Genomic DNA, 25,434 nt, shown 5'->3' with positions numbered 1-25,434 from the left:
GGCAAGGCTCTCCGTAGATGGGCTCTGGATCTGCATAGATCTGCCGCAAGTCGAACTCGCCTGATGAGACCCCAGCTCGCAGTTCACTCGAAGATGTCAACGTCAGCTTGGACTCCTGAAACTCCAGGAGAAAAGAGGAGGTGAGATGGAGCTTTTTTCGACCAGTTCTCTTAATTGTGTAATCTTAAGCGACATTAGGTTATGACTGCTGAGGCTGGACGCGGCCTGGCCTTTTATCGTCCACATTTGCTTGTTTTGACATGATGATGCTGGAATGTATGTTACGTTATCGTTGAAGTGGTGATACTCAGCTATCCGGGGATATAATCTTTGGTCACCGCTATTTACCGATTTTCGGCTCCCATTGACTTCCATTCCACATGTAAACAAATCGTCAATTATGTGGTTAAACTACTGACTTATGCCAGCAACCATTTCACTTTGATAATAAACTACATGTTGGTACATGTATAGAGCAGGAATAACAGAATTTACGGTAGCAATCTTGTTTGTTCTTACTAATTATTCGTGTAATCCCTCTAATATATTGTGTTTTTTCTTTTTAAACTTAGTTCATTTATAAATTGTGATGTAATATGAAGGTATGTTTTGGAATGAAATTACTCTAACAAGTAGGCTGGGATAACGGCCGCTAAAGTAGCAAGTTATGACTCATGTACAAGGGGAAATGCAAAGCACTCCCTGTCAAGCAGCGTCAATGTTCTTCCTCCCGAGATTTCTCCACCTTTCTTGATCCAAATTCTGTTATTTTTGCTGTATATATGTTGTACGAAAGTGTAGTTTGTTATCAAAGTCAAATGGTTGCTGGTATAATCAGCGGCGTTAGTTTGAGCACATAATTGACGTTTTGTTTACATGTGTTCAATGGGAGCCGCAAATCGGTAAATAGCGGTGACCAAATAATATTTCACCGGAAAGCGTGACAGCGGTCAGCTAACGGGGCTATCTAACGTTATACTACTCTTGCAAGCTAAAACCACTTATTTTATTAACTGTGAGCTAACTTCAAGTAACAATACAGTGATTTAACTAGTTCTGAACATTTGAATACGGGTCTTGTTGAAATGCAACACTACCGTTACGCTTGTTCATTTTGCTGGCATAACTTTAGCTCTTTAGTTGAATATCCAACGTTAGCTAGCTTAGCGACAGTGTTGTCAATTTTGGAGATATATTTGTGTAACGCGCTACGTTAGAGCTAACGGAGTGTCAGCAACAAAGTTAACTGTAAACTGCTAATTTCACGATGGCACGCAACCAGTAGTGAAATGGCAACTTGTAGTAGAACGAAGGTTCGTCTGGGTTCACCCAGGCTAGTATATAATAATATACCATAGTCAGTGCAACTACACAATTGTATTTTTATGTAAAATTTAAAAAAATACCAATACTGTGTAAAATGTTCATATCAAAGACAATGTTAGGTTTGGTTTTGGGGTACAAAAAGGTTGATGAAGACGTATGTTAACGTTACGTGGCAAGTAGCCTAACAGCAGAATAGAATGTGTTCCTCCATTGTTTGCTCAGAATTTAAGAGACAAAAGATAAATCTCCGGTTTCATATCCTGCAGTCACTGATCTATAATGAACACACAGGTATGGGAACTGGTGGGCCATGCCTACTGTGAAGTTTTGTGAACCAGCCTGATCAGCGTTCAGGCTACCGCGAGTTGAACCGAATTCATCTGAAAGGCGATATGCTTGTCCATTCTCACTATTGTTATATGATGTAAGAAGTCCAACTGGTAGCAGAATTTAAAAAGCCGATCGTGTGTTTGTTGGTGAGACATGAAGGCTGTGGACGTTTTGTGTGTGTGAATGTGTTGACATGGAAGCTATGGAAGTGAGTGAGTGGAGGTATGTGCAACAGGAAATCTTCAGGCTAGCAGATCACTGATTAACACTCTACTCCAAGGGCAAAAGATAAGGAGGTGTGATTCTGAAGAAACACCCTAAATGCAACCTATCAGACACATTCTGCCCTGTGTCATGCTGTATCCCCCTAGCTCTTGAAAGCTGAGCAAAAGAATAATTCACTTAAATGAGACTTTCCTCCCTGGGTCTGTTATCTCCACAGAGATTTCTCTCTTTCTAAAGCAGCATGATCAGTGCTGTCTGCAAATTAGACGTCTCTGCTGAGATTCTAGAATGCCAGTGAAGCTCCGCTCTTCCTCTTTGCGCCCCTTCTGCACTTCGGCACATGACCTGTCGCATCGGTGGGATTAGACAGTCTGTTGTGCTATCAAGAAAAACTGTTGTGGTATTTGTACTGAAGCAAATACACACAGACACACACACACACACACACAGACTGTTGTGATATTTGTAATGTATCAAATCTGTGTCTCAAATCTGCTCTTGCCTTGTGGTTGCAGGTAGACTACTACCAGACCTCAGTCGACAAGTTCAGACAAGAGACACGAGACGAACATCCTCCTGGCAACGCCAGTGTTCAGCGGGCGGGGGGGCGTCCGGTTCTGGTTGGTAAGGGAAATCTGACATGTAGGAGTTTACCTGGGGTCCAGTTACGTTTTGGACACAAACACAGTGATCCGTGGACTTGTCTGTTGATGCCTTGAAATATTGGACTCCAGATACTGTCTTACTAGAGAGGAGGGGAAACCTGTTGAGTCAGACGGACGAGAAGCTCAAGCGTTAATCATTGTCTGGACTCCTAACCTGCCACGGACTACTGCCCTCCTCTGCTATTACACACACACACACGGCACCCTGACTGTCAAAGATGGAAAGATGGAGGTTACTTTGAGTAACTGAAGCAGTGTTTTTTCATCATTTGCCTTAATGAGGACGAGGAACACGGACTTGAGGCAATCCCTTGACCAATGCAACTGACGCAGTGACCACAGACACCTGGCTGAGGTGTTCCCTCACCTGTCCACCAGGGTACTTCAGTTGCTCCTGTGCTAATGATGATCTCTGCGGTGTGTAAGCTGACCAGGAGGGCCAAGTTCCTCTTCCTGCTGCTGCTGGCTCTTGTGCTGCTCGTCTGGATCACCTCCTTTGCTGTGAATGACACCATCAGGGCCATCCAGGTGAGCACACAACACACACACACACACACACAGGGTATACAATTAGCTGTGAATGACACCATCAGGGCCATCCAGGTGAGCACACAACACACACACACACACACACACACACACACACACACACACACACACAGGGTATACAATTAGCTGTGAATGACACCATCAGGGCCATCCAGGTGAGCACAACACACACACACACACACACACACAGGGTATACTTCTTCTTCTTCTGTCAGGTTTTATGGCAGTTTACAGGCAAAGTGTATTACCGCCATCTACTGGACTGAGATGCAATCAATTGGATGTTATTTCAAGGAAAATCATAAAAATAAAAAATAAAATAAATAATAAAAAACATAAATAAAAAAAACACAAAACAACCAACTAAATCCTATTTGCTAATTGTGTTTCTTTGATAAATGTGATGACCGCACTAGTGATGTTTCCTGATCTAGGCTCACCTAATAAGGTGTCTAAAGAGAAGGCTTTCTTGGCTGTGTTCACTTCCCTCTTTAGCTTTTCTCTTTGTCTGGAGAATCTTAAGCATTTTAAAAGAACATGATCTACATCCTCTCTCATTCCACAAAACTCACATTTTCCAGTTGGATGTTTATTTACAACATGTAAGCTATTATTCAAACCAGTATGGCCTATTCTCATCCTTGTAAACCAAACCTCCTCTTGTCTGTTTGGGTACATAGGTTTGTTATTTAGGATATTCTTTTGTATATTATATAAATGTCTACCTTTCTTCTCCTTATCCCATTCAGCTTGCCATATTAAGTTAACTTTGTGTTTGATGATTACCTTAACTTCTGATCTGCTGAGAGGAATGTTTAACTGAACTTCCTCTTCCTTAGTTGCCTCTTTTGCCAGCTTGTCTGCTTCCTCATTACCACCAACTCCTTTATGAGCAGGTACCCATACAAACTGGATTGATATTCCCTGTTGACTGATTGCAAATATGATATTATTAATTTCATTCAATAAATCCTGTCGGCATGATGATTCTCCATTTTGTATAGATGTGAGAGATGACATTGAATCAGAACAAATAACTGCTTTAGGGGGCCTAGCTTCTTCTATCCACTGTAATGCAATAATAATAGCTGTCATTTCAGCTGCAAATATGGACAGATGGTCTGATGTTCTCTTTTTAATAGAGATTTTGTGATCAGGGATATATGCTGCAATACCTGTTTTACCTTCTGAATCTTTAGATGCATCTGTATAGACCTGTGTTGTATCATAATACATACTTTCTAGATATTGCTCTACGTTCTGATACACTCCTCCAGATTTAGCTATCTCTTTGGTTTCCATAATTACCATAGGAGAACAAAACAACCAAGGTGGAGTTCCTACCAGGGGCACAGTCTTACTACAATTGATACCATCTATTTCCAATTGGTTTGCTATTTTATTACCATCCCAACCAAAGCTACAAATCTGGGATCTACCATATTCCCAACACTCGTTAAGAACTTTCTTAGTGGGGTGTGATACATCATGTTCCTTTAAATTAATCCAGTAAGCCATACTCAACTTAATACGTCTAAGGCTTAAGGGCATTTCTCCTGTTTCTATTTGTAATGCTGGTATTGAAGATGTTCTAAATGCACCACAACATATCCTCAGACTTTTAGCCTGCATTCTATTGATTTCACCAATCAATGTCTTAGATGCTGAACGATACACAATACATCCATAGTCTAACACTGATCTTATCAGTGCAATATAAATTCTTTTAAGGGACATCCCTGACGCTCCCCAGTTGTACCCTGACAAACATTTCAAAACATTAATGCCCTTTTTGCACCTCTCATTTATTTTCTGTATGTGTTCCTTAAATGTTAACTTGACATCAAACCACACTCCCAGGTACCTAATAACGTTAACTTGTTTTAATGATTGATTATATAACTTAAGTTCTAGTGTGGGATTTATTATTTTCTTTGAAAAACAAATAAATTGAGTCTTCTCTATAGACAAATGAAAACCCCACTCACATGCCCATTTTTCTACCTTGTTAATAGCCAGTTGCATTTTGGTTGTAATATTATCAATATTGCGTCCTTTTACCCACAAAACTCCATCATCCGCATATAATGCTCTATTAATTCTAATGTCGTCTATTGTATTGAAAACATCATTAATCATGATGTTGAACAGCACTGGACTGCATACACTACCCTGAGGTGTTCCGTTTTCTATTGAATAGATGTTAGAAAAATTAACCCCGACTCTCACTTCTATTGTTCTATCCTTTAAAAAGTCTCTAATCCAGTTAAACATCTTACCACTAATACCCATTCTATTCAGCTTAATTAACAGTCCCTCCTTCCATAGCATATCATACGCTTTCTCTATATCAAAGAATGTTGCACAGGGTATGCAATTAGCTGTGAATGACACCATCAGGGCCATCCAGGTGAGCACAACACACACACACAGGTCCATCCAGGTGAGCACAACACACACACACACACAGGGTATACAATTAGCTGTGAATGACACCATCAGGGCCATCCAGGTGAGCACAACACGCGCACACACAGTCAAAGTCAAAGTCAAAGTCAGCTTTATTGTCAATTTCTTCACATGTTCCAGACATACAAAGAGATCGAAATTACGTTTCTCACTATCCCACGGTGAAGACAAGACATATTTTACCAATTTAAGTCCACAGACAAACATAACATTCAAGTAAACAAAAAAGTAAGTAAATAAGAGGGCACATATAATAATGAAAAAAATAAGAGCAGCAAAATTTGGTTGAAATTGTGCATAGACAGTCAATAAAATACTAGTGCAAAGTCAGGCCAATAAAAGGCTTGTGTAGTTCTGTTTGACCTAAGTAAGAAAGAAAGTGACATAGTGGTGCAAGTTATGTAAGAGCAGCAGAAGTGTTGTGTTTTCAGGACAACAACAACAAGTTGTAAAGTGTACAAGTGTGCAAGTGGAGTAGTGCACGCGGCCATTGTGGGTCCAATGTCCAGGATGTTATGTAGCTGAGGGTGGAGGGGGGAGAGGAGGGAGAGAGTTCAGCATCCTTACAGCTTGGTGTATGAAGCTGTTGGTGAGTCTGGTAGTGCGGGAGCGCAGGCTTCTGTACCTCTTCCCAGAGGGCAGTAGATCGAACAGATTGTGAGCGGGGTGACTTGCATCACTCACAATTTTGGTCGCCTTGCGGGTGAGGTGGGTGGTGTAAATGTCCTTCAGGGAGGGGAGTGAAGCACCAATAATCCTTCCAGCTGTGTTCACTATGCGCTGCAGGGCTTTCCTGTTGTATTCAGTGCAGCTTCCGCCCCACACAGCGATACAGCTGGAGAGGATGCTCTCAATGGTGCCTCGGTAGAATGTGGTCATGATGGCTGGTGGAGCACTTGCTCGCCTGAGTTTCCGCAGGAAGTACAGGCGGCGCTGAGCTCTCTTCGCCAGTGATGCAGTGTTGGTGGTCCAGGAGAGGTCTTCGCTGATGTGCACCCCCAGGAATTTGGTGCTGCTCGCTCTCTCCACCACAGCACCGTCGATGGTCAGTGGCAGGTGTTGGGTGTGACCTCTCCGGAAGTCAACAACAATCTCTTTGGTCTTGCTGACGTTCAGCAGGAGGTTGTTGTCCCTGCACCACGTGGTCAGATGGTCGACCTCCAACCTGTATTGGGTCTCGTCGCCCTTGGTGATGAGACCCACCAGAGTTGTGTCGTCAGCAAATTTCACTATGTGATTGTTGCTGTAGGTTGCAGTGCAGTCATGCGTCAGCAGGGTGAAGAGCAGCGGACTGAGCACGCAGCCTTGGGGGGCCCCTGTGCTCAGTGTGATGCTGCTTGAGGTATTGTTGCCAACACGTACTACTTGAGGCCTCTGACAGAGGAAGTCCAGTAGCCAGTTGCAGAGTATACAATTAGCTGTGAGTATACAATTAGCTGTGAATGACACCATCAGGGCCATCCAGGTGAGCACAACACACACACACACACACACACACACACACACAGGGTATACAATTAACTTATTGACTTGTCTGCCAATGGCTGATAAACAGAAAAAAATAGCTGGCCAAAATATATTTATACCGGCCACAAACCGATGTAATCATTAAAAAGATATTAGATGAAAATAGATTCAACTTTATTGTCATTGTGCAGAGTACAAGTACAAAGACAACAAAATGCTGTTTACGCACCTCCTGAAATTGGGAAAAGCGTTTACGCACCTCTAAATTACGTTATGCAATTGGACACGCTTAAGGACGACTAGGACAGTTTAGTTAATTAGCCCAATAAATAGTCCAATTTAGTGCAATACTTCTTCCTCCTATAAACCACCTGCTAGTCAGAACACTCAGTTTATTACTTTGGTGACATTAAAATCAATACAACGTTGAGCTCTCCTGAATGAATTTCGCCAAACGGCGTGGCGGGTGCCAATTTTAAACTCCGCGCACGCACGCACGCGGTCAGGGTTAGCCAGGTGAGCATGGCACGTACACACCCAACGTCAGGGCCATCTAGTTGAGCACCACACACACACACACACACACACACACACACACACACACACACACACATTATCAGGGCTAGCCGGTTAAGCATGGCACATACACACACACACACACACACACACACACTAACGTGACTGAACTCATGACTAGTTGGCTTACTGGTCTGCTTCTCTGCCTGTGTCCCCCAGGAGAGCCCCCGTCTGATTTGGGGGAGTGCTGTGGACCTGCGGAACGTCAACTCTCCGCTGGGGGGGGCCAAACACGACCGCCCCTCACAGCTACCTGCAGCCGCTACTGAGAAACCTACAAGGCCCCCGCTACAGATCTGCTCAGAGCACCCACCACTGCTGCGTGAGTCTGGGAGAGTGTGTGTGTGTGTGTGTGTGTGTGTTAGCCTGGCGAGCCAGACCCACATTAAAATGTAGGGTCTGGGCACTCACCGTTCGCAGTGCTCAGTCCGAGGGGCGGGATAATCAGTTGTCTTTCAAATTCCCTCTGCACGCAATAGGATATTTGTTTTTAAGTAGCAGGGAATTCAAGCCAAACCGTTGCAATTCTGCCATCAATCATTATGTTAAGCCCACCAAACGACTCTATACACGATTTCAATGTCCTGATTAATTTTCTATTTCTGGAGCTCACAAGCCAACGGAGAGTTGCTAGGCTAGCCCTGGCAGCAAATGTAGGGGCGCGTCTAGATTTCTAGGCTATGTGTGTGTGTGTGTGTGTGTGGGAAAGCAAGAACTTGTCAGAGAGAGTGGTTGTGTGTGTGGGAACAGGACATGGTAACGTGATTAAGTGGATCACCAAGTGTGGTTTCGCAGTTGGTTGAGAGTAGCTGGGTCTGGATCAGAGAGGTGCATACAAATGAAGTGTGTTTCTCTGTTGTTTGATCTGTGTGTGTGTGCCTTCCACCCCACCAGGTGGCGCTATAGCCCTGTCATTCCCTCCCTCTCTGTCCCTGTCGGATGTTGAGGAGGAGAACCGCGAGCAGCTGTCCCCGGGGGGCCAGTCGCAGCCTAGCAACTGCATCAGCAGGCAGAAGGTTGCTGTGCTGATCCCCCATAGAAACCGTGAGAAGCACCTTCTCTACCTGCTCCACTACCTGCACCCTTTCCTGCAGAGACAGCAGCTACACTACGGCATCTACGTCATTCATCAGGTACAACACACACATTTAAATTCTTTATTTGGATTAGAAGATAAGCATATATCATGGCATAATCCAAATGTGATAGAAAGGTGTACAACAGCAGCCAATATCCCAGTCCATTATGCACATTAGGGGTAAAGGTGGCACCTACGCCTCCATATGTAGAGGCTGCCAATTACTGCTGATACAGAGCAATATCTTGTCAGTTTCTTGGCCTTGTTCTTATGTAGTCCGCAGATCTGCAGGCCTCTTACACACATCTTGTGCACATGGCCTAAACTACCAAAAATGAGGGCAATGATTTTACAGTTTTACAATAACTCTGGAGTAGCCCGAGTTATTGAAAACATTGTACAATGGTTGATATTTTAACAGTTTTGAAGCATACTGTAGCAGGTGTCCATGTAAGCATCGAAAGAGCAACCAATTTCTATTATTGTAACGGCTTTGATGTGTTCATTAATTACAACTATGTCAGGTGTATTTTACACACACACACACACACACACACACACACACACACACACTCTCTCCTGCAGAGAGAGCAGCTACACTACGGCATCTACGTCGATCATCAGGTACATCACACACACAAATGGAGGCGAACTGAGCTAGCACGCTAGTTGCACGTGTAAATCCTCACACCGCTAACCTTAAGAACGCTTCTAACCGCTGAGTTGGAAGCCTGGGCTTTTAGCTCAGTGGTTAGAGCGTTCGACTCCCATGCCGGTGTGTGTTGAGGTGGCGGGTTTGAGGGCCGTGAGCGGCGGATGAGTTACGACCTTGTTTACATTACTCCATGAGGGGGACTATCGAGCCCTGTGGTTGGCCATTTTGGCCCTGAAAGGGAATATGTGTGCATGCTAGGGGTGTAACGGTACACAGAAGTCACGGTTCAGTTCATACCTCGGTTCAGACATCACGGTTCGGTCCGAGTTCGGTCCAATGGAGGGAAAAGCAAAAAAAATGCAAAGGCAATTTTTTTTATTGTGAATGTGTCAGTAGAGCCTACTAGCTAGTGCTAATCTCTCCCCTGAGCTAGCTGTAGGGCCTACTAGCTAGTGCTAATCTCTCCCCTGAGCTAGCTGCAACAGCCTGAAGTGTGCAAAGTAAGATGTAAACAGTAAACAAGTAGCCCACATCATCTACAGACTTAATCTGTAACTTGTAAACAAAATAAGACAATCAGCTATAAAACTGAAAATAGGCCTACAGCATCTCTTATTTATGAAAGTGCAAATTACATAGAATAATGATTTTAAAAAAACTGTGAAAATGTCACACTATTTTGCTTTCTAGAAAACAAAAAAAACAAATTGCTCCTTTCATTTCATAAACGGAGCCTAACTAAATGTCACATGACTTTACCGTTCGCATGGTTTGTTTATTAGCCTGGTTAGCATTGACACTTGACACTTACTGCCAGCTCTTCATGTGAGAGCACAACACAAGTCACATAAAGGTGATCACCACACGGTTTACACCGCTTTCCATCATTACAAAATAATTTTAAGCGTTTTGGCCCTATTTGTATGTGTATCTAAAGCAGGGATGTCAAAGTCAAATACATTAGAGGGCCATAAAAACAAATTTGCTACAAGCCGAGGGCCGGACTGGTTCAATGTTTATTAAAACATATTAAAATGACTGCACGTAACCTATTGTACCAAGACGTGTAGGCCTACTGTATTTTATTTAATGATTAAATGAATAATGACTGTGACTGAAGTGCGGGCAAAGTTTGCACAGCAATGTACGATTTTTCCCATCCTCACCGACCTTGACATAAAACTTGTTTAAATGATCATATGATGCCTCCTTGCTGCTTTGTCGTCTACATCATCCTTTCTCAAACTTCTTTGACCTGAGGCCCAGTCAAGGCATACTTTGGTCATAGGGCCCACCTACATGAACCCACCCCCTCCTCCCACCCCCCATCAAATAATCATATATCACAATTATTATTATTTTTATACTATATTGCTATACATGCACTTCAAAACAGTCAATGTTTAAAGTGCTAAGATTGTTCACAAAAGTTTGTGAAAACATGCACATCAGAGTACTGCTTTACTAATGTAAAATATAATTAGGCCTACAATAGTTTCATTGTTTTTGCATTGTTGCATGATGCTTGCATGAGAAATACTTCTCAAAACAACAGCAGTTATGGGTGCCATTGTTTTGGGATGTTTCCCTCATGCAAGCATCATACACATAGAATATTTATATGTTATTTAATTACATTTAATTTGAATGCCTGAATGTAAGGATTCAGGAGACACAATACCAGCTTTTGTGAACGTTAAATGGCGGATCAGATCATGCGTAAATCACTGATCTGGAGATCTTTAACGAAGACTAATTAATAGCTTTTGGCTGACTTTAATACTTAATGCCAAACAGTGTTTTATATAGTCTGTGCTCTGTTTTTTTATGGAAGTTGCATAAATCCACGTCGTTCTATTAAATGTCGTTTCATAATTAAATAGCCTTCCAATAGGTTGAAGCTTTGCTACCAACGTGCACGCATGCATTGAATAAACGCTCATACCACGACTTATTTCTATGCCTCTATCTTTGATGACACCAAACTAACAAGTATTTCCTACTAATTGCAGAAATGTTTGTTTTCTTTTTCTGTCCGCGGCTCCTTGATCAATTGCGCAGCAAATTATCAGACGATGGCCCGGGAATAATTTCACTCTGCAGACCATCGTCAGAGCATAGTCTGGGGGTTCCCCACTGTACTCCCCACAGGAGCATAGTCTGTTCCCCACTGTACTCCCCATAGTCTGGGGGTTGCCTTTTTTTCTCCTCCCCTCTCCTCATGTTATGCTGTATTCTTCCTCAATGCCCTGTCTCCCTGTCCTGTCTACCCCCCTTGTCATATTATATGCATGTTTGTGTAATGTATGGACAGGTTGATGGTTCATTTCGCTGGTTACTTTGTGACTATGTGACAATAAAGGCCTACTACTACTACTACTACTACTACTACTACCTGCATGCTTCCATATTAAGGCCTGTGTTTTAGCTGGGTTTTCGCGTGGAAGGCTCTGTAGAAATCTGTCACCCTATTCAACGAAGTTAAACTGAAAGAGCGTGCCGTTCAGACACCAGAATGAACGTGTTCACACAGTAACGTTCATCAATCAGTAATACAGTACGTTCAGTTCACGTTCGATCAAAATATGAACGATTTCAGGCACAACACTGGGGAGGGGGGTAGCTGAAAGTTGCCATCTGCCCTGACTGAATACTGATAAATAATGAAGCCGAGGCCCACTTGCGGCGCCGCAGTGAGTTCGCGGGCTACCGTTGCATTGTGGGGAATGGAGTATTGGAGCGTGCAAAACAGCAGCCGGCCGCTGTGGCCTGCGGGCCGGTTCTAATACTAATCAAATATCATCCCGGGGGCCGTAGATAATTCATCCGGCCCGCGGCCCTTGACTTTGACATGTCTGATCTAAAGGCTTATAAGAAATGCAGGGCGACATTTTTTTGTCTCGTTCCAGTGATTGGTAGACCTACATCTGGGTGATTGAGTCGTATGTGCAATAGCATGTTCAATGTATTTCCACTCACATACCCAACAACTGATGACACAATGCTGACACAGTCTTATCCACCACTCTCTCATCTGTACTACTGTAACTGATTAGGAAACCGAAGTTTTCTCAAACTTGCGATCTTAAAGAGACCTCTCTTGTGGGTCGGAACCGCTCGCCATACCCATCCTAGTGCTGCTGCTATCTCTGACTGACTCCCTCGACCGTCGACCTGACAAAAAACTATAACCTACGTAGGCGGGCCTTGGCTACCTATGCACCAATGAGCGCTTCACAGAGCTAAAGCGGGACTACAGATTAGGTGTCCATGAACTCACGTATCGAACAGTAGTTCCGCATTGCAATAATTACTTTAGTTTTATTTATTTTTATACCGTGTATTCTCTGTGTAAATTCATGCACCAAACCGTGACGCCCGTACCGTTTTGGTTCAATACGAATACATACATACCGTTACACCCCTAGTGCACGCACAGTTTGGAATTTCTTCAATAATCTCCATAGAGTGCTGCTGTTCACTGGGTGCTTGACTAGTATCACCATCACTGAGTAATCATTCTATGTTGTTTTTTATGTCTTTTAATTATTACTGCTTAAAACCACATAACTTTCAGTTTCCCGCCGGCAGGACGGTTACCCCCCTCCCCCACCTCCCCCCAACATTCTAAATCAATTGTATGCACCATATTGCTATGTAGCATAGTAATGTTATACACCATTTCAAAGCTTTGGCTCTTGGGAATCCAAAAATTACAACTTTTTTCATGTACAATCTGTATAGTGCTTTACATTCTTAGATTAATCTTAAAATGCCCCCCCCCCCCCCCCTCCCGCTTTTGGTGCTACCCTGACTTCTGGCTGCAGTGTAGCTGCAGCATAATAAGTAGATGCAACATATTGGGTACTGAAATATTCACAAGAATCCATAGAAATTGAATCTTCATGTTGTGTTATCCAATATTAGTTGTACAGATGTATAGTCTATCTTATACACACTCATTGAACCAACAAAGTAAATGCAAAAATAGAGACATTTTTGTAATCATTCCATATTTAGTGTAGTCATTCCATATCAGAACCCCTGAAGTATAATCCAAATACAAGCATGAAACCTCAAAGTGTTACCTTTCATTTGAGACCAGGATTATGCTTCTACACAAAGGGGTTCATGTGCAATAAGCATTTGATTGTTAGTATGCATTTTGGATAACAAAAAGTCCTATGGGGAGTATCCATAGGCATTTTACAAAACGCATGGGCATACCTTGGCAAATAAAGCACTCATATTTTCATTCTATATTGATCTACTTTTGCACACAACTTCACAAGACCTGGTGCTAGGGCTCAGTTGTGTTTCTAAGGGATATCGAGACCTAGAGGGCTGAAATGTGGTCAGTTTAGAGATGCTTGTAATCCGGCAGAAAGAAAAAAAACTATATTCTTGCCTCTGTAACTCTTTGTGAGTACATCACACATTTATTTTGACTGTTTCCTACGAAAACTAGAGGTTCTCGGCTTTCTATAGAGGTCCAACATTTGATGGTAGGCCCCAGAAGAGGTGGGAACAATGCCCTTGTAAATAGGCACAGTGCAATTTCAGGCAAAAACTTGAAATTCTTTTTGAGAGTAATGCTTTAAACAACTATGTCATCCACCAGGTGTGCTTTAATTTTGGGCTGAACGTTGAAGTAGCTGAAGGTCATGTGGCACATATATTATTTTGCACGTGTGTGTGTCCCAGGCTGGCAATGTTGCGTTTAACCGTGCAAAACTGCTGAACGTGGGCTACCTGGAGGCTCTGAAGGATCAGCCGTGGGACTGCTTCATTTTCCACGACGTGGACCTGGTGCCTGAGAACGACCACAACCTCTACACCTGCGACACCCAGCAGCCCAAACACCTGGTGGTCGGGCGCAATGTAACAGGATACAAGTGAGTTAAACTGACACTAGTGGATACAGCTTGCTGGAAGGTGCTTACACACTGCCCCAACAAACACCAACAGTTGGGTCAGTGTGCACTATCAGTCTGTGAAGTCTTTGTTGGTGTTTGTTGGATGGAGTTTTTGAGTTTGACATGTCCAAAAGACATTCTTTTCCATTACTGTCTGGGCAGTGTGGAACTGGAAGTTGGTTTACTGAACATTCTAAATCGGTATCAGCAACCAGTGTCCGACACTTCGGAATGTTGGGGTTTGTTGGGCATTTTCTGGAGATCTTTACCATGTTGGGGTTTGTTGGGCATTTTCTGGAGATCTTTACCATGTTGGGGTTTGTTGGGCATTCTTAAAGTGTAATAACGGCGAAAATGGACCCCAGGGTTTTTTTCTGCATTAAAACACATCAAATAAGCTGTATATTTCAGTGTTTCCTCTACGTTTATTTCAGCATGGTGGCCCCCCACGGTTTATATTAATACCGCCACGGTAGCCTATCAGAATCAGGGCAGACGCACATTTGCTTTTTAAATAATCCTGCGACGTATCCCCTGCTGGCTGCCGCTCACATTGCAATTTAACAGCCTAAACTAGTCAGAGGTTATTATGGCCCGTCCAGTTTCAGTTCACATATTATATATTGTATTGCTGTAGCATATTTAAAGCATTAACTTTCTTCTCAGTGTTTCCTCTTCAGTTAGCGGTGCCACTGCTTCAGAATTAGGGGAGACGCAAAATATTGTCTGGATGCATAGTAGGCTATATGCCCTCCACTGGCGGCTGAAAATTGCAGTTTAAGAGTAAACAGCAATGCTAATCCGAGGTAGGCTTACCTGTCTAGTTTTATTCCATAAATGTATTGTTTTTACAGACGTTAGTGGCATGCGCTATCAAGACCATGTGCTACGCATGTTTGTCAACATCGCAAAAACTTCAATTTTCGCAAACTTGGTGGAAAGGTGTAGCACAGGCCCAGGAAACCCCATTCATTTCTGAAGCAGATCGTATAAAGTATTTCCCATATCGTAGTCTATAGGCCTAAGCTCGCTCGTAACAACAGCAAAAATTAAACTAAAGAGGATGTCTCCGCGAAGACACCGTTGATACATTAGATGCGCACTCAATCGCGAATCGACGCAGTAAAAAAGCAACAACTGCTGGTAGTAACTTAGGTAAATTGCAAAACATTTCGTATGCACTCGCGGTGATGGCCTAGTAGGCCTAATGTGAATCGCAAACTATAAAGTAAAGGAGATTTGCACCAAATAAAGGCAGTGTTGTGGGTTGTGTTTTTACAACTTGTTGGCACAAAACTTAATTTCTGTCATGAACGAAGTAAGCTAAGCGTTTCTCCATTGTCAACGTGAACTGCCGGTATGTTCAAGCATTCAAGTGACATAATAATAATAATAATAATAATAAAGCTTTATTTGTATAGCACCTTTCATACACAGAATGCAGCTCAAAGTGCTTTACATTTGAAGCATGTAACACAATAGTAGTCAGTCAGTCATTATCAATCACTTTTCTTTGCTGTTTATGATATGCTCAGCAACATATCAAAAATATAGAAAATGACGTCATAAGACTGGCAGCCTTAACCCTCTTACCCCCCACAAGCACGCCATATGGCAACTGTGGCAAGGAAAAACTCCCATATTCCAGGAAGAAACCTTGAGCAGAACCTGACTTAATAGGGGGAGCCCATCTGCTTCTGGCTGGCTGCGCCCTCCAATAGTAGCAGATGTAGAATAATCTGAAAATGTAGTCTACAGGATAAGATGAGTTAACTAAAAGCTTTCCTGTACAGGTATGTTTTCAGATCTTTTTTAAAAATATTGTGTGTTTGTGGTTTAATGCATGGGTTAACGTGACTCGAGTCAGACAGAAGATGGGCCTGTTTTAGTTCCTGAATCCTGTCCCGCCCCTAGCTAATCCACTGTTTGCGATTTGGGGCTATAGCATATAGCGGGCCAAGCTCTGTAGTGGTTGGTCAATGAAAAATACTGTCTCCACGGCTTATTTTATGTGTTTTAATGCAGAAAAACACCCTGGGGTCAATTTTCGCCGGAATTACACTTTAACACTTTGAATGTTTTCGGAAGCTTCGGCCCAGAGTGCCAGAAATATAGATCATTGTCGTCGATTTTTGTAGAGCCGCAGCGTATTCTATGTTATTGCTATGGACACATACTATGGCTCGTTTGAAAAGTGAGTCTTTAAGCTCACAGTGGGTACAAACTGTGTATTTCTACATGCCTCTGTTCCTGAGAAATCCCTAGCTAAACAGTAGCTAGTTTTCATCAAAATCCCTGTTTTTTTTTTTTTTTTCTAGAAATGGAGATATAGCATCTTTTATGAAATATGCGCTGTTTGAGCCTGTCACTCTTCTGACACTTACATTTCTGGGTAAAAGAAGGGGTGAGATAAATATAGTTTTTCTGTTCACGAAACCACTTTTCTACTGCTGTCGGGCTCCATAATTCCTCCTCCTCTTGGTCACCATCACCGACATATTCGGCACTCTGGTAAGGATGTGCAAGCGTGACTCGTGCCTCAGCACGGTGGTCAGTCACTCATTCTAATGTTTTTGACCTGGCGTGTGGTCTCCCTTGATTGTGTGGTAATCCTGGTCTCCCCTGATTGTCGTGGTCAGAGCCATCTTGTCTTAGTAGAAAGGTGGACTCCTACAGCGTTGTCTGGCGCAAACGCACCTGCTGCAATATCTTTTTCTTCAACTTTTTAATTTTCCCCGTCAGCACCTAAGAAGTGTTGCCTGTAAAGTTTCCGGGAAGTGACCTAGCGAGACCTGGCGAGACTGCCACTTAGTGATAAACCCACGAAAATAAATGGCCTGGTTTTGACCTGACGTGCATGCGTCAAAAGCCAGTTATGATAAAATGTCCCGATTGTGCGTTTTCGATCGTCATCTATTTGTTATATTTATCATAGAGTTCCTAAAATCGCACATGTGTTAGAGTGGCTATTATGTAATTAAAAAAAAAGCTAAAAACGCAATATTGCATTTTTGGCACTCAATGCATGGGAACAAAAAAAAACGCAATATTGCGTTTTTGGCACTCAAAGTGTGAAGTTCAAGTTTATGGTCATGTACTCTTCTAAGGATTTACCAGTAATGAAATGTCTTGTGCTCAGGAGCCAGCTCAACTTTAGAGAATAAATAAAATGGTGTAATGGTGTGTGAGTGTGTATTGGGCATTCTCTGGGGACTTTTAGAATCTTGGGGTTTGGGCTTTGGGCATTCTCTGGGCAGCGCGCACCTGTCTAGTGTCCCTGATGCTGTGATCCAATGGTCAACCAGGTTTGGTTGATGAACACTGTTACATCCCAGTTAACCCTCCCGGCTCGTCAAACCCCCGTAAACATGTGTGTGGAGGGAAACGGGAGCAACACTAAGTGTTGGTGTGTGTGTGTAAACAAACCAAAACCAACAGAAACGGCACCAGACAGATTCCCCAGGTAGATGGAGCTTACCTCGTCTCACGGGGACTGTTCTCAGGGCCACTGCCTTCTCGCGGAAGAGCCCGCGCGGCTCTTTGTCCTCCTTCCGAGGATGTGCAGTTTTAGTTTGTTTCAAAACGTTGGTGTATTCCCAGGTATTTCCCGTGTACAAGTGTGTGCTGGCGTTGGCGTAACCCGGCGTGGATACTAGGCAACTCGGCGACGTACTGAAAACAAAACTATATGGCTAGCCAAAAACAACGCAAAACCCGTCACTCATTCAAAGGGACACTCTCCAATCCTGGAGAAACTTGGTAGGCCTCCGGCTGATCACACCAGGCCAAAAATACGAAAGAACATCCACCGCCGTCTTCAGAGTCAACACAACTCTCCATTGCGAAACGCCATGTTCCCAAACCCCAACCAGCACAGGTGCCCTCGTCGCAGTCAATTAAGGGTGTAGCCCCACCCCCTGAGGGACCGTCAGCCACACATAGTTGTTGTGTAGCAGGTGCCATTAAAAATAAACAAAACAATCAGTATCAGTGTGTACCTGGGTGTAGCTTATGTATTTTCGTAACAACACACTTTAACCATTCTGTGTTAAAAAGAAAAAGCTGTGTGTGATGTTGGGTGTGATGTTGCCATCCCCAGGCTGCGCTATAAAGGCTATTTTGGAGGTGTGACGGCAATGACAAAAGAGCAGTTCTCCCGCGTCAACGGCTTCTCCAACGGCTACTGGGGCTGGGGAGGGGAGGACGACGACCTCAGAATACGGTACACACGCACACGCACACACATGCAGACCCACACACACACACACACTAACACACACTAACACACACATGCAGACACACACACACACTAACACACACTAACACACACATGCAGACACACACACACACACACACACACACACACGGCCAGAAGAAATTTCAGTATAGGGTATTGGAGCAGTAGAGGAGTGGGAATGGGGTATTGGGGCAGTAGAGGAGTGGGTATGGGGTACTGGGGCAGTAGAGGAGTGGGTATGGGGTATTGGAGCAGTAATTATGGGGTATTGGGGCAGTAGAGGAGTGGGTATGGGGTATTGGAGCAGTAATTATGGGGTATTGGGGCAGTAGAGGAGTGGGTATGGGGTATTGGAGCAGTAATTATGGGGTATTGGGGCAGTAGAGGAGTGGGAATGGGGTATTGGAGCAGTAGAGGAGTGGGTATGGGGTATTGGTGCAGTAATTATGGGGTACTGGGGCAGTAGAGGAGTGGGAATGGGGTATTGGGGCAGTAGAGGAGTGGGTATGGGGTATTGGAGCAGTAGAGGAGTGGGTATGGGGTATTGGAGCAGTAATTATGGGGTATTGGAGCAGTAGAGGAGTGGGTATGGGGTATTGGGGCAGTAGAGGAGTGGGTATGGGGTATTGGAGCAGTAATTATGGGGTATTGGGGCAGTAGAGGAGTGGGAATGGGGTATTGGAGCAGTAGAGGAGTGGGTATGGGGTATTGGTGCAGTAATTATGGGGTACTGGGGCAGTAGAGGAGTGGGAATGGGGTATTGGGGCAGTAGAGGAGTGGGTATGGGGTATTGGTGCAGTAATTATGGGGTATTGGAGCAGTAGAGGAGTGGGTATGGGGTATTGAAGCAGTAGAGGAGTGGGAATGGGGTATTGGAGCAGTAATTATGGGGTACTGGGGCAGTAGAGGAGTGGGTATGGGGTATTGGGGCAGTAGAGGAGTGGGTATGGGGTATTGGTGCAGTAATTATGGGGTATTGGAGCAGTAGAGGAGTGGGTATGGGGTATTGGTGCAGTAATTATGGGGTATTGGAGCAGTAGAGGAGTGGGTATGGGGTATTGAAGCAGTAGAGGAGTGGGAATGGGGTATTGGAGCAGTAATTATGGGGTACTGGGGCAGTAGAGGAGTGGGTATGGGGTATTGGAGCAGTAGAGGAGTGGGAATGGGGTATTGGAGCAGTAATTATGGGGTACTGGGGCAGTAGAGGAGTGGGTATGGGGTATTGGAGCAGTAGAGGAGTGGGTATGGGGTATTGGAGCAGTAATTATGGGGTACTGGGGCAGTAGAGGAGTGGGTATGAAGCAGAGGTGTGGACTCAAGTCACATGACTTGGACTCAAGTCAGACTCCAGGCACGTTTTTGATGACTTCAGACTCGACTTGATGAAATTAGAAATTATTTGCAACTCGTCTTGGACTTCCATGTTATTGACTCGAACTTTGTCCCTTTGACTTGTCATGACCTGCGGCATGGGTACAATTATTAGCATCTCATCAAAATAAACCCACACACACAGACACCCTCATTCTGCAGTTCCCTGCTCCTCCTCAGGGTGGAGCTGCAGAAGATGAAGATCGTGAGGCCTTCACCTGAGGTGGGCCGCTACACCATGGTGTTCCACAAGAGGGACGTCGGCAACGAGATTAACAAGGACAGGTGTGTGTGTGTGCACTTTACAGCGAGAATCTGCAATATTAACAAAAAAACATTTAAAGTATTCTGAAAAAAGACTTCACTTAAATATACATGTATTAATGTGTGTGTGTGTGTGTGTGTGTGTAGGATGTCTCTATTGCGGCGGACTCCTCAGATGTGGCGTTCAAATGGGCTGAACTCCTGTTCCTATAGAACCGTCTCCATCCAGAGAGTTCCTCTCTACGTCAACATCACAGTTGAGATCGGCCATCCCTAGACGTGTCTGTCAAGTTACAAGAACAGAACCATCCCCATCAGCGTCATGAATCAGCTGTTCCTCCCACCCTCACCCCCTTTTCACCAACACTGCACAGCTCCCATCCCAGGTATGTCCAGCTAAGAGGAGCTCCTCAAATCTGTTCAGGATTCAGTTGCTAAGGATGCTTCAGCGTTACTAAAGAACCTTCCTTCTCCGAGGCTATCCGTTCTGATGCTGAGGATGCTTCCCTATCCGAGATTATCTGTATCTGGTGCCGAGGATACTTTCTGATCCAAGACTATCCGTATCTGATTTCTGCATGCTTCAGCATTGACTGAGGAACCTTCCTTATCCGAAGCTCTCCGTATCAGATGCTGAGGATACTTCACCGTTGACTGAGGAACGCAACTCAAAAAGGATGCATCCTTCAGATGGGGGAACTGAACTGGATTGCTTCTGACACTACAAAATGTTAGCTATGGAAATACATATGTTATTTAGCTGTTCTGCATTCCTGTTTTTATGTTTTTATTCCTATATGGTTGATCTCTGTAAACTGATGTCTCTTGTTGCGTATCTGATGGGAGGGCCTGAAAGACAGGCAGTAATGCTGGTTTTTCACTGAATAGTATCTTCTCAACTCGGCTCGACTTTACTCGCCTTTTTTGATTTTCCATACGGGAAAACTGGTACCAGGTACTATTTTTAGTACCCCTGTGTGGAGGCTTCAAGCGAGCGGAGGCGCTACTGAAGGGGAAGAGAAAGGGAAGTGCTGCTGGCTACTGATTGGTCGCGATGGTCATTCCTGTGGAAAACTGACATTCTGAACACGCCTGGCATTTTCAATAATTTTGCTATACTGTCAGTGCTAGCTCGAAGCAGTTGCCATTATTGTCAATTACATTACATTACATTGTTATTCAAAACAGGTGTATTCGTAAATTCAATCTAGCACTCTGACAATGGAATAACGCTCTGCAATTCGAAAAAGCGTTCCGTCTCTCTACGGTTTCTCATAGATTAAAATTTGATGTTAACATAAACAGTCGCATACCAAGAATCAGAAAGAGAATCCCCCTGATTTCCTCCATCATCATTATAATTGTTGATGGAAAATTGTTTTTTGTAACATCCATAACGCCAATAAAATGTGATGGTATGATGTGAATGATTACATGAAATTTGAGCATTTTCTATTTTTGGCTGAAGAATGTACATGAGAAAAAATGCACAAAAAAAGAATGTTATCATTCACATCATACAAATGCCAAGGCATTTCACTGGCGTTATGGATGTGACAAAAAGTCAATTTTCCGTGGAATTGCCCTGTTACTGTGTGTCCCATATTAATGGTAGTTTCTTTCTGTGACGCTTTCCCACCCAGCTAGGTTAAAGGGGTACTTTTAAAGGGGTACTTTTCTGGGGTCGAAAAGGAAGCACCTGGTTAACCAAAATTGAGTAGAGTTTAACTGAGTTGAGCAGGTACCGTTCAGTGGAAACCGGCGTGACAATGACTGGTAGGACATGTAGTAGTCTGACACTGACAGGTTAAAATTGAGCTGAATTTATTAGTCAATATGTGACGGTGACTCACTCGCCCCCTCACACACGTGATGGCACAAGACACGTCCTATGCATATACAGACACTCCAGAGATTACATGGGTGACACACAGATATATCCACCCACACTTTTGCAAAAGTGAATGTAGTCTCACCCACCTCGATTTTACTGACATACAAAAGATTCTTGCAGCCAAGAAGGGAATGTTTTGCCAAGCTGAGTGGCATATTTTATTTTTGTCTATGTCGATGTGAATGTAAATCTGACTGGAACTCATTGTCGTCCTTAGCATTGGGACTGCATAGTTTTATAAGCCCTTTAAGTGGCATTTTGTACTGTGAAAAAAGAACATATTGAATGTGTCAGAAGAGGTCACCACGGTGCCGTGGGGCAGCTGTTTGTTTACAGCCAGAAACGCGTAACCAGGAGAATGCATTGATCATCATCTCCATGCCAACAGGAATAGAGTAAATTCCAATGGGCCTTTTCCCCATCTGTCCCAAAAGGACTTCTACAACCAGCGGTGCCTTACTGCAGTTCAGTTCCATGTTTCAGTAGGTTCCCCGTGTAGCTAGTTACTAAGAGGATAATGAGGTGTTATTATTGATTATTAATGGTTATTTATTTTAGTCGCCAGAAGCGTTTGTCAGAAGTAGGAGTAGCCATTTAGCTACAGATAACTCCTAATAAAGCTCTTCACAATTTGGCCTTCTAAGAAAAAGGTGGATACGTTTCTTACGAGTCCTGGAATCGAGATTATTCTCTTAATCGGAACATTATCACTGAGTGCAAGAGGTGGAATCATCTTAAACTTTCTTTGAGTGAAACTGACCGCTTTTTAAAATACTTTTGACTATCCTGTTCATTGAATGGTTTGTCATTTTCTTTGTTTTGAAAGCCTATATATGTTTGACTAGATTGTAAATGGTTGAATGATTAGTAGGGTAGAAAATCGAATAAATGAGAGTAGAGATTGTGGAATGGAGAGGTCATATAGTAAGATAATAATTTGACCTTTGAATAAAATCAAGTGCAATGTGGGGGTGGAGTTTTTATAATGTCAATCCTAATGATTTCCCTGTTGATTAAAGCCTGTTGATTAAAATGTGTCTTTGTAAACGAGCTGTGCTGGCTGAGTGAGTTCAGGACCATTAGGACCTAGTGATGGTGAAGCTCTTTGAACCTGAGGTGTGTTCAAATTCACAGGCAAACGCCATTTTTTGTTTACTTTCAATTTTCCCACGAACGTTTGCGAACACTCACAAACAGTTTGAGGATTTAGTTCCGTGAACACTGTGGGAGTTGCACAGAGATTTACCATGGAGATGGAATGTTTACACAAAATCGTTCAAATGTATTTAGACACCAACATGTTCGCTGCGAACGTTTGCCTCTGTTCAAGGAATTTGAATGCACCTCTGCAAACACTAGTGGGGCACAGCTCCATACAAAGAATCATAGGCCCCAGCCGTAGCGCAACTGGCTGGGGCACCGTACGCCGGCGACCCGGGTTCGATTCCCGCCCCGTGGTCCTTTCCGGATCCCGCCCCGACTCTCTCTCCCACTCACTTCCTGTCACTCTCCACTATCCTGTCGCATTAAAGGCATAAAAAAGCAACCAAAAAAATAGTTAAAAAAAAAAAAAAAAAAACAATCACTGAAAACTCAAAATTCATCCTTTTTTGATACGCATCTCAGAGCTTCGGAGTCACTAGCCACATCACCAGTGACATGAAGCTGAGCCATTTGATTTCAGCATCACCACCAACCCAGCACACACACTAGATTCAGCATCATCACCAATCCAACCTAACACACAGACACACACACACACACTAGATTCAACATTACCATCCCCGAAACAGACACTAGATTCAGCATTGCCACCAACCCACCACACACACACACACACACTAGATTCATTACCAGTCCAAGACACACACACTAGTTTTTTTGTATGTAGAGTCATTATGTGTACATGTATGGTATGTGTGTGTGTGCATTAATCTGGACAATGAATGTTGCATTTTTCACCTGTCATGGATGGCATCAATAATATCACATCAGCTTTAAAAATGGTATGCTTTCTTGTACATGATGCAGGGGTGATAGTAGAAAAAAATCCTGAGCCTGAACTTTTTTTCCCTGTGAGGTAAGCAGGCCCCTTAACCAAGATATACGCCCTGATCAACATTGTCCAACGGGATCCAGGGGTGTTTTCCCCTGGGAGAAGATTTTGATGAATAGTCCCTTAGATCATTCTGGTGACTTTTGTGGATATAAATGGACATCATTCAGACATGAGATGAACAAACCCAGTACAAGCCTATATTATAGTAGCACCTTTGTGTAGAGCACCAGAGCTCCTGGGACCCTGGGTCTGTTCATTAATCCATGCTTTTAACTCACTTACAGTACCTGCATACTTATTGCTTCTATAGCATACTGAGACTACAGATACTACCAAGAAAGGGCAGCCGTGGCCTATTGGTTAATGCTTCGGACTTGTAACCGGAGGGTTACCCTGACCAGTAGGAACGGCTGAAGTGCCCTTGAGCAAGGCACCTAACCAATCCCTGCTCCCCGAGCGCCGCTGTTGTTGCAGGCTGCTCACTGCGTCGGGATTAGTGTGTGCTTCACCTCACTGTGTGTTCACTGTGCTGGGTATGTTTCACTAATTCATGGATTGGGATAAATGAGATGTAACTCTGTTTACCGGACAGGCTCTGGGTTAGCACTATCAAGTAAATTCTGTGATATCTTTCACTATTCATTCAGGGTTATCTTAAGGTTTGTACAAGAGGACTGCAGTATTGCACCCAAACCCACAATAACAACAGCAGACCAATCAGATTATGTATCAAAAGATAAGCTTGTATTAACAGGAGGTGTCATCACATTAAATTGGAATGGATCAGGAAAATGATATAAAAGAAAAAATGAGTATATTCTGTATATTAAGTGTAGACACTGGATCTAATTTCCGCCTATAATATGAAATAACACAACTAAGCAGATCTTAAAATACCAGTGAAACGTGTGGTGTATAATATGAAATATCAAGGCAGATCTGGAAGTTCCACTAATGGAACGTGTGGTGAGTAATATGAAATATCAAGGCAGATCATAAGGTTCAGCCTTAGCTTGTAGAACATGTAGTGAACCACATGAAATATTAGACAATACAAATCAAACTATGTTGGATCCAACAACCCCCAAAAGAAAATGTAAATGTCTCTAAGTTGAGATCTCATAAAAAAAGGGAATCAAGAGCTCGAGCTGAGATGAATGAAAAAAGGAGGAAAAGTTGTGCGTGTTTCAGTACGAAAGTTCTGATCAGTATGTCCCGTCCTACCACGCTCCTGGGCGAAATCAGTCCGTGGGAAGGCGTCCTACTGTACTCTCAAGGGGAACTTCTCAGTCCATGGAACACAAGCGAATACAGTGGGGGGGGGGGGGGGGGGGCTACACTTTGAATCCTCAC

At 43.4% G+C, this 25,434-nt stretch overlaps 1 protein-coding gene across 7 annotated transcripts; it reads left to right on the top strand.

Moving 5' to 3' along the window:
• b4galt4 (UDP-Gal:betaGlcNAc beta 1,4- galactosyltransferase, polypeptide 4) lies at positions 1–23,072 on the top strand. Of its 7 annotated transcripts, none has more exons than XM_042074142.1 (9): positions 1–140; positions 2,397–2,505; positions 2,829–3,074; positions 7,767–7,929; positions 8,502–8,740; positions 14,045–14,235; positions 18,356–18,478; positions 20,045–20,149; positions 20,276–23,072. In XM_042074142.1, exons 3-9 carry the CDS (start codon positions 2,949–2,951, stop codon positions 20,403–20,405), a joined length of 1,077 nt encoding a protein of 358 aa, XP_041930076.1. In that variant the 5' UTR covers positions 1–140; positions 2,397–2,505; positions 2,829–2,948; the 3' UTR covers positions 20,406–23,072. The 7 variants fall into 7 exon arrangements, with proteins under 7 accessions (XP_041930076.1, XP_041930061.1, XP_041930033.1 ...); XM_042074127.1 differs by adding an exon at positions 2,099–2,237 and having other exon boundaries at positions 9–140; positions 2,397–3,074; XM_042074099.1 differs by adding an exon at positions 2,099–2,281 and having other exon boundaries at positions 9–140; positions 2,397–3,074.
• Positions 23,073–25,434: the final 2,362 nt, after the last annotated feature.

The sequence above is a fragment of the Alosa sapidissima genome, chromosome 2 (genome assembly GCF_018492685.1).
Source record: "Alosa sapidissima isolate fAloSap1 chromosome 2, fAloSap1.pri, whole genome shotgun sequence".
Classification (NCBI taxonomy): Eukaryota; Metazoa; Chordata; class Actinopteri; order Clupeiformes; family Clupeidae; genus Alosa; species Alosa sapidissima.
The sequence above is the reverse complement of the archived record's forward strand: the minus strand, read 5'-3'. Positions and strand labels throughout refer to the sequence as shown.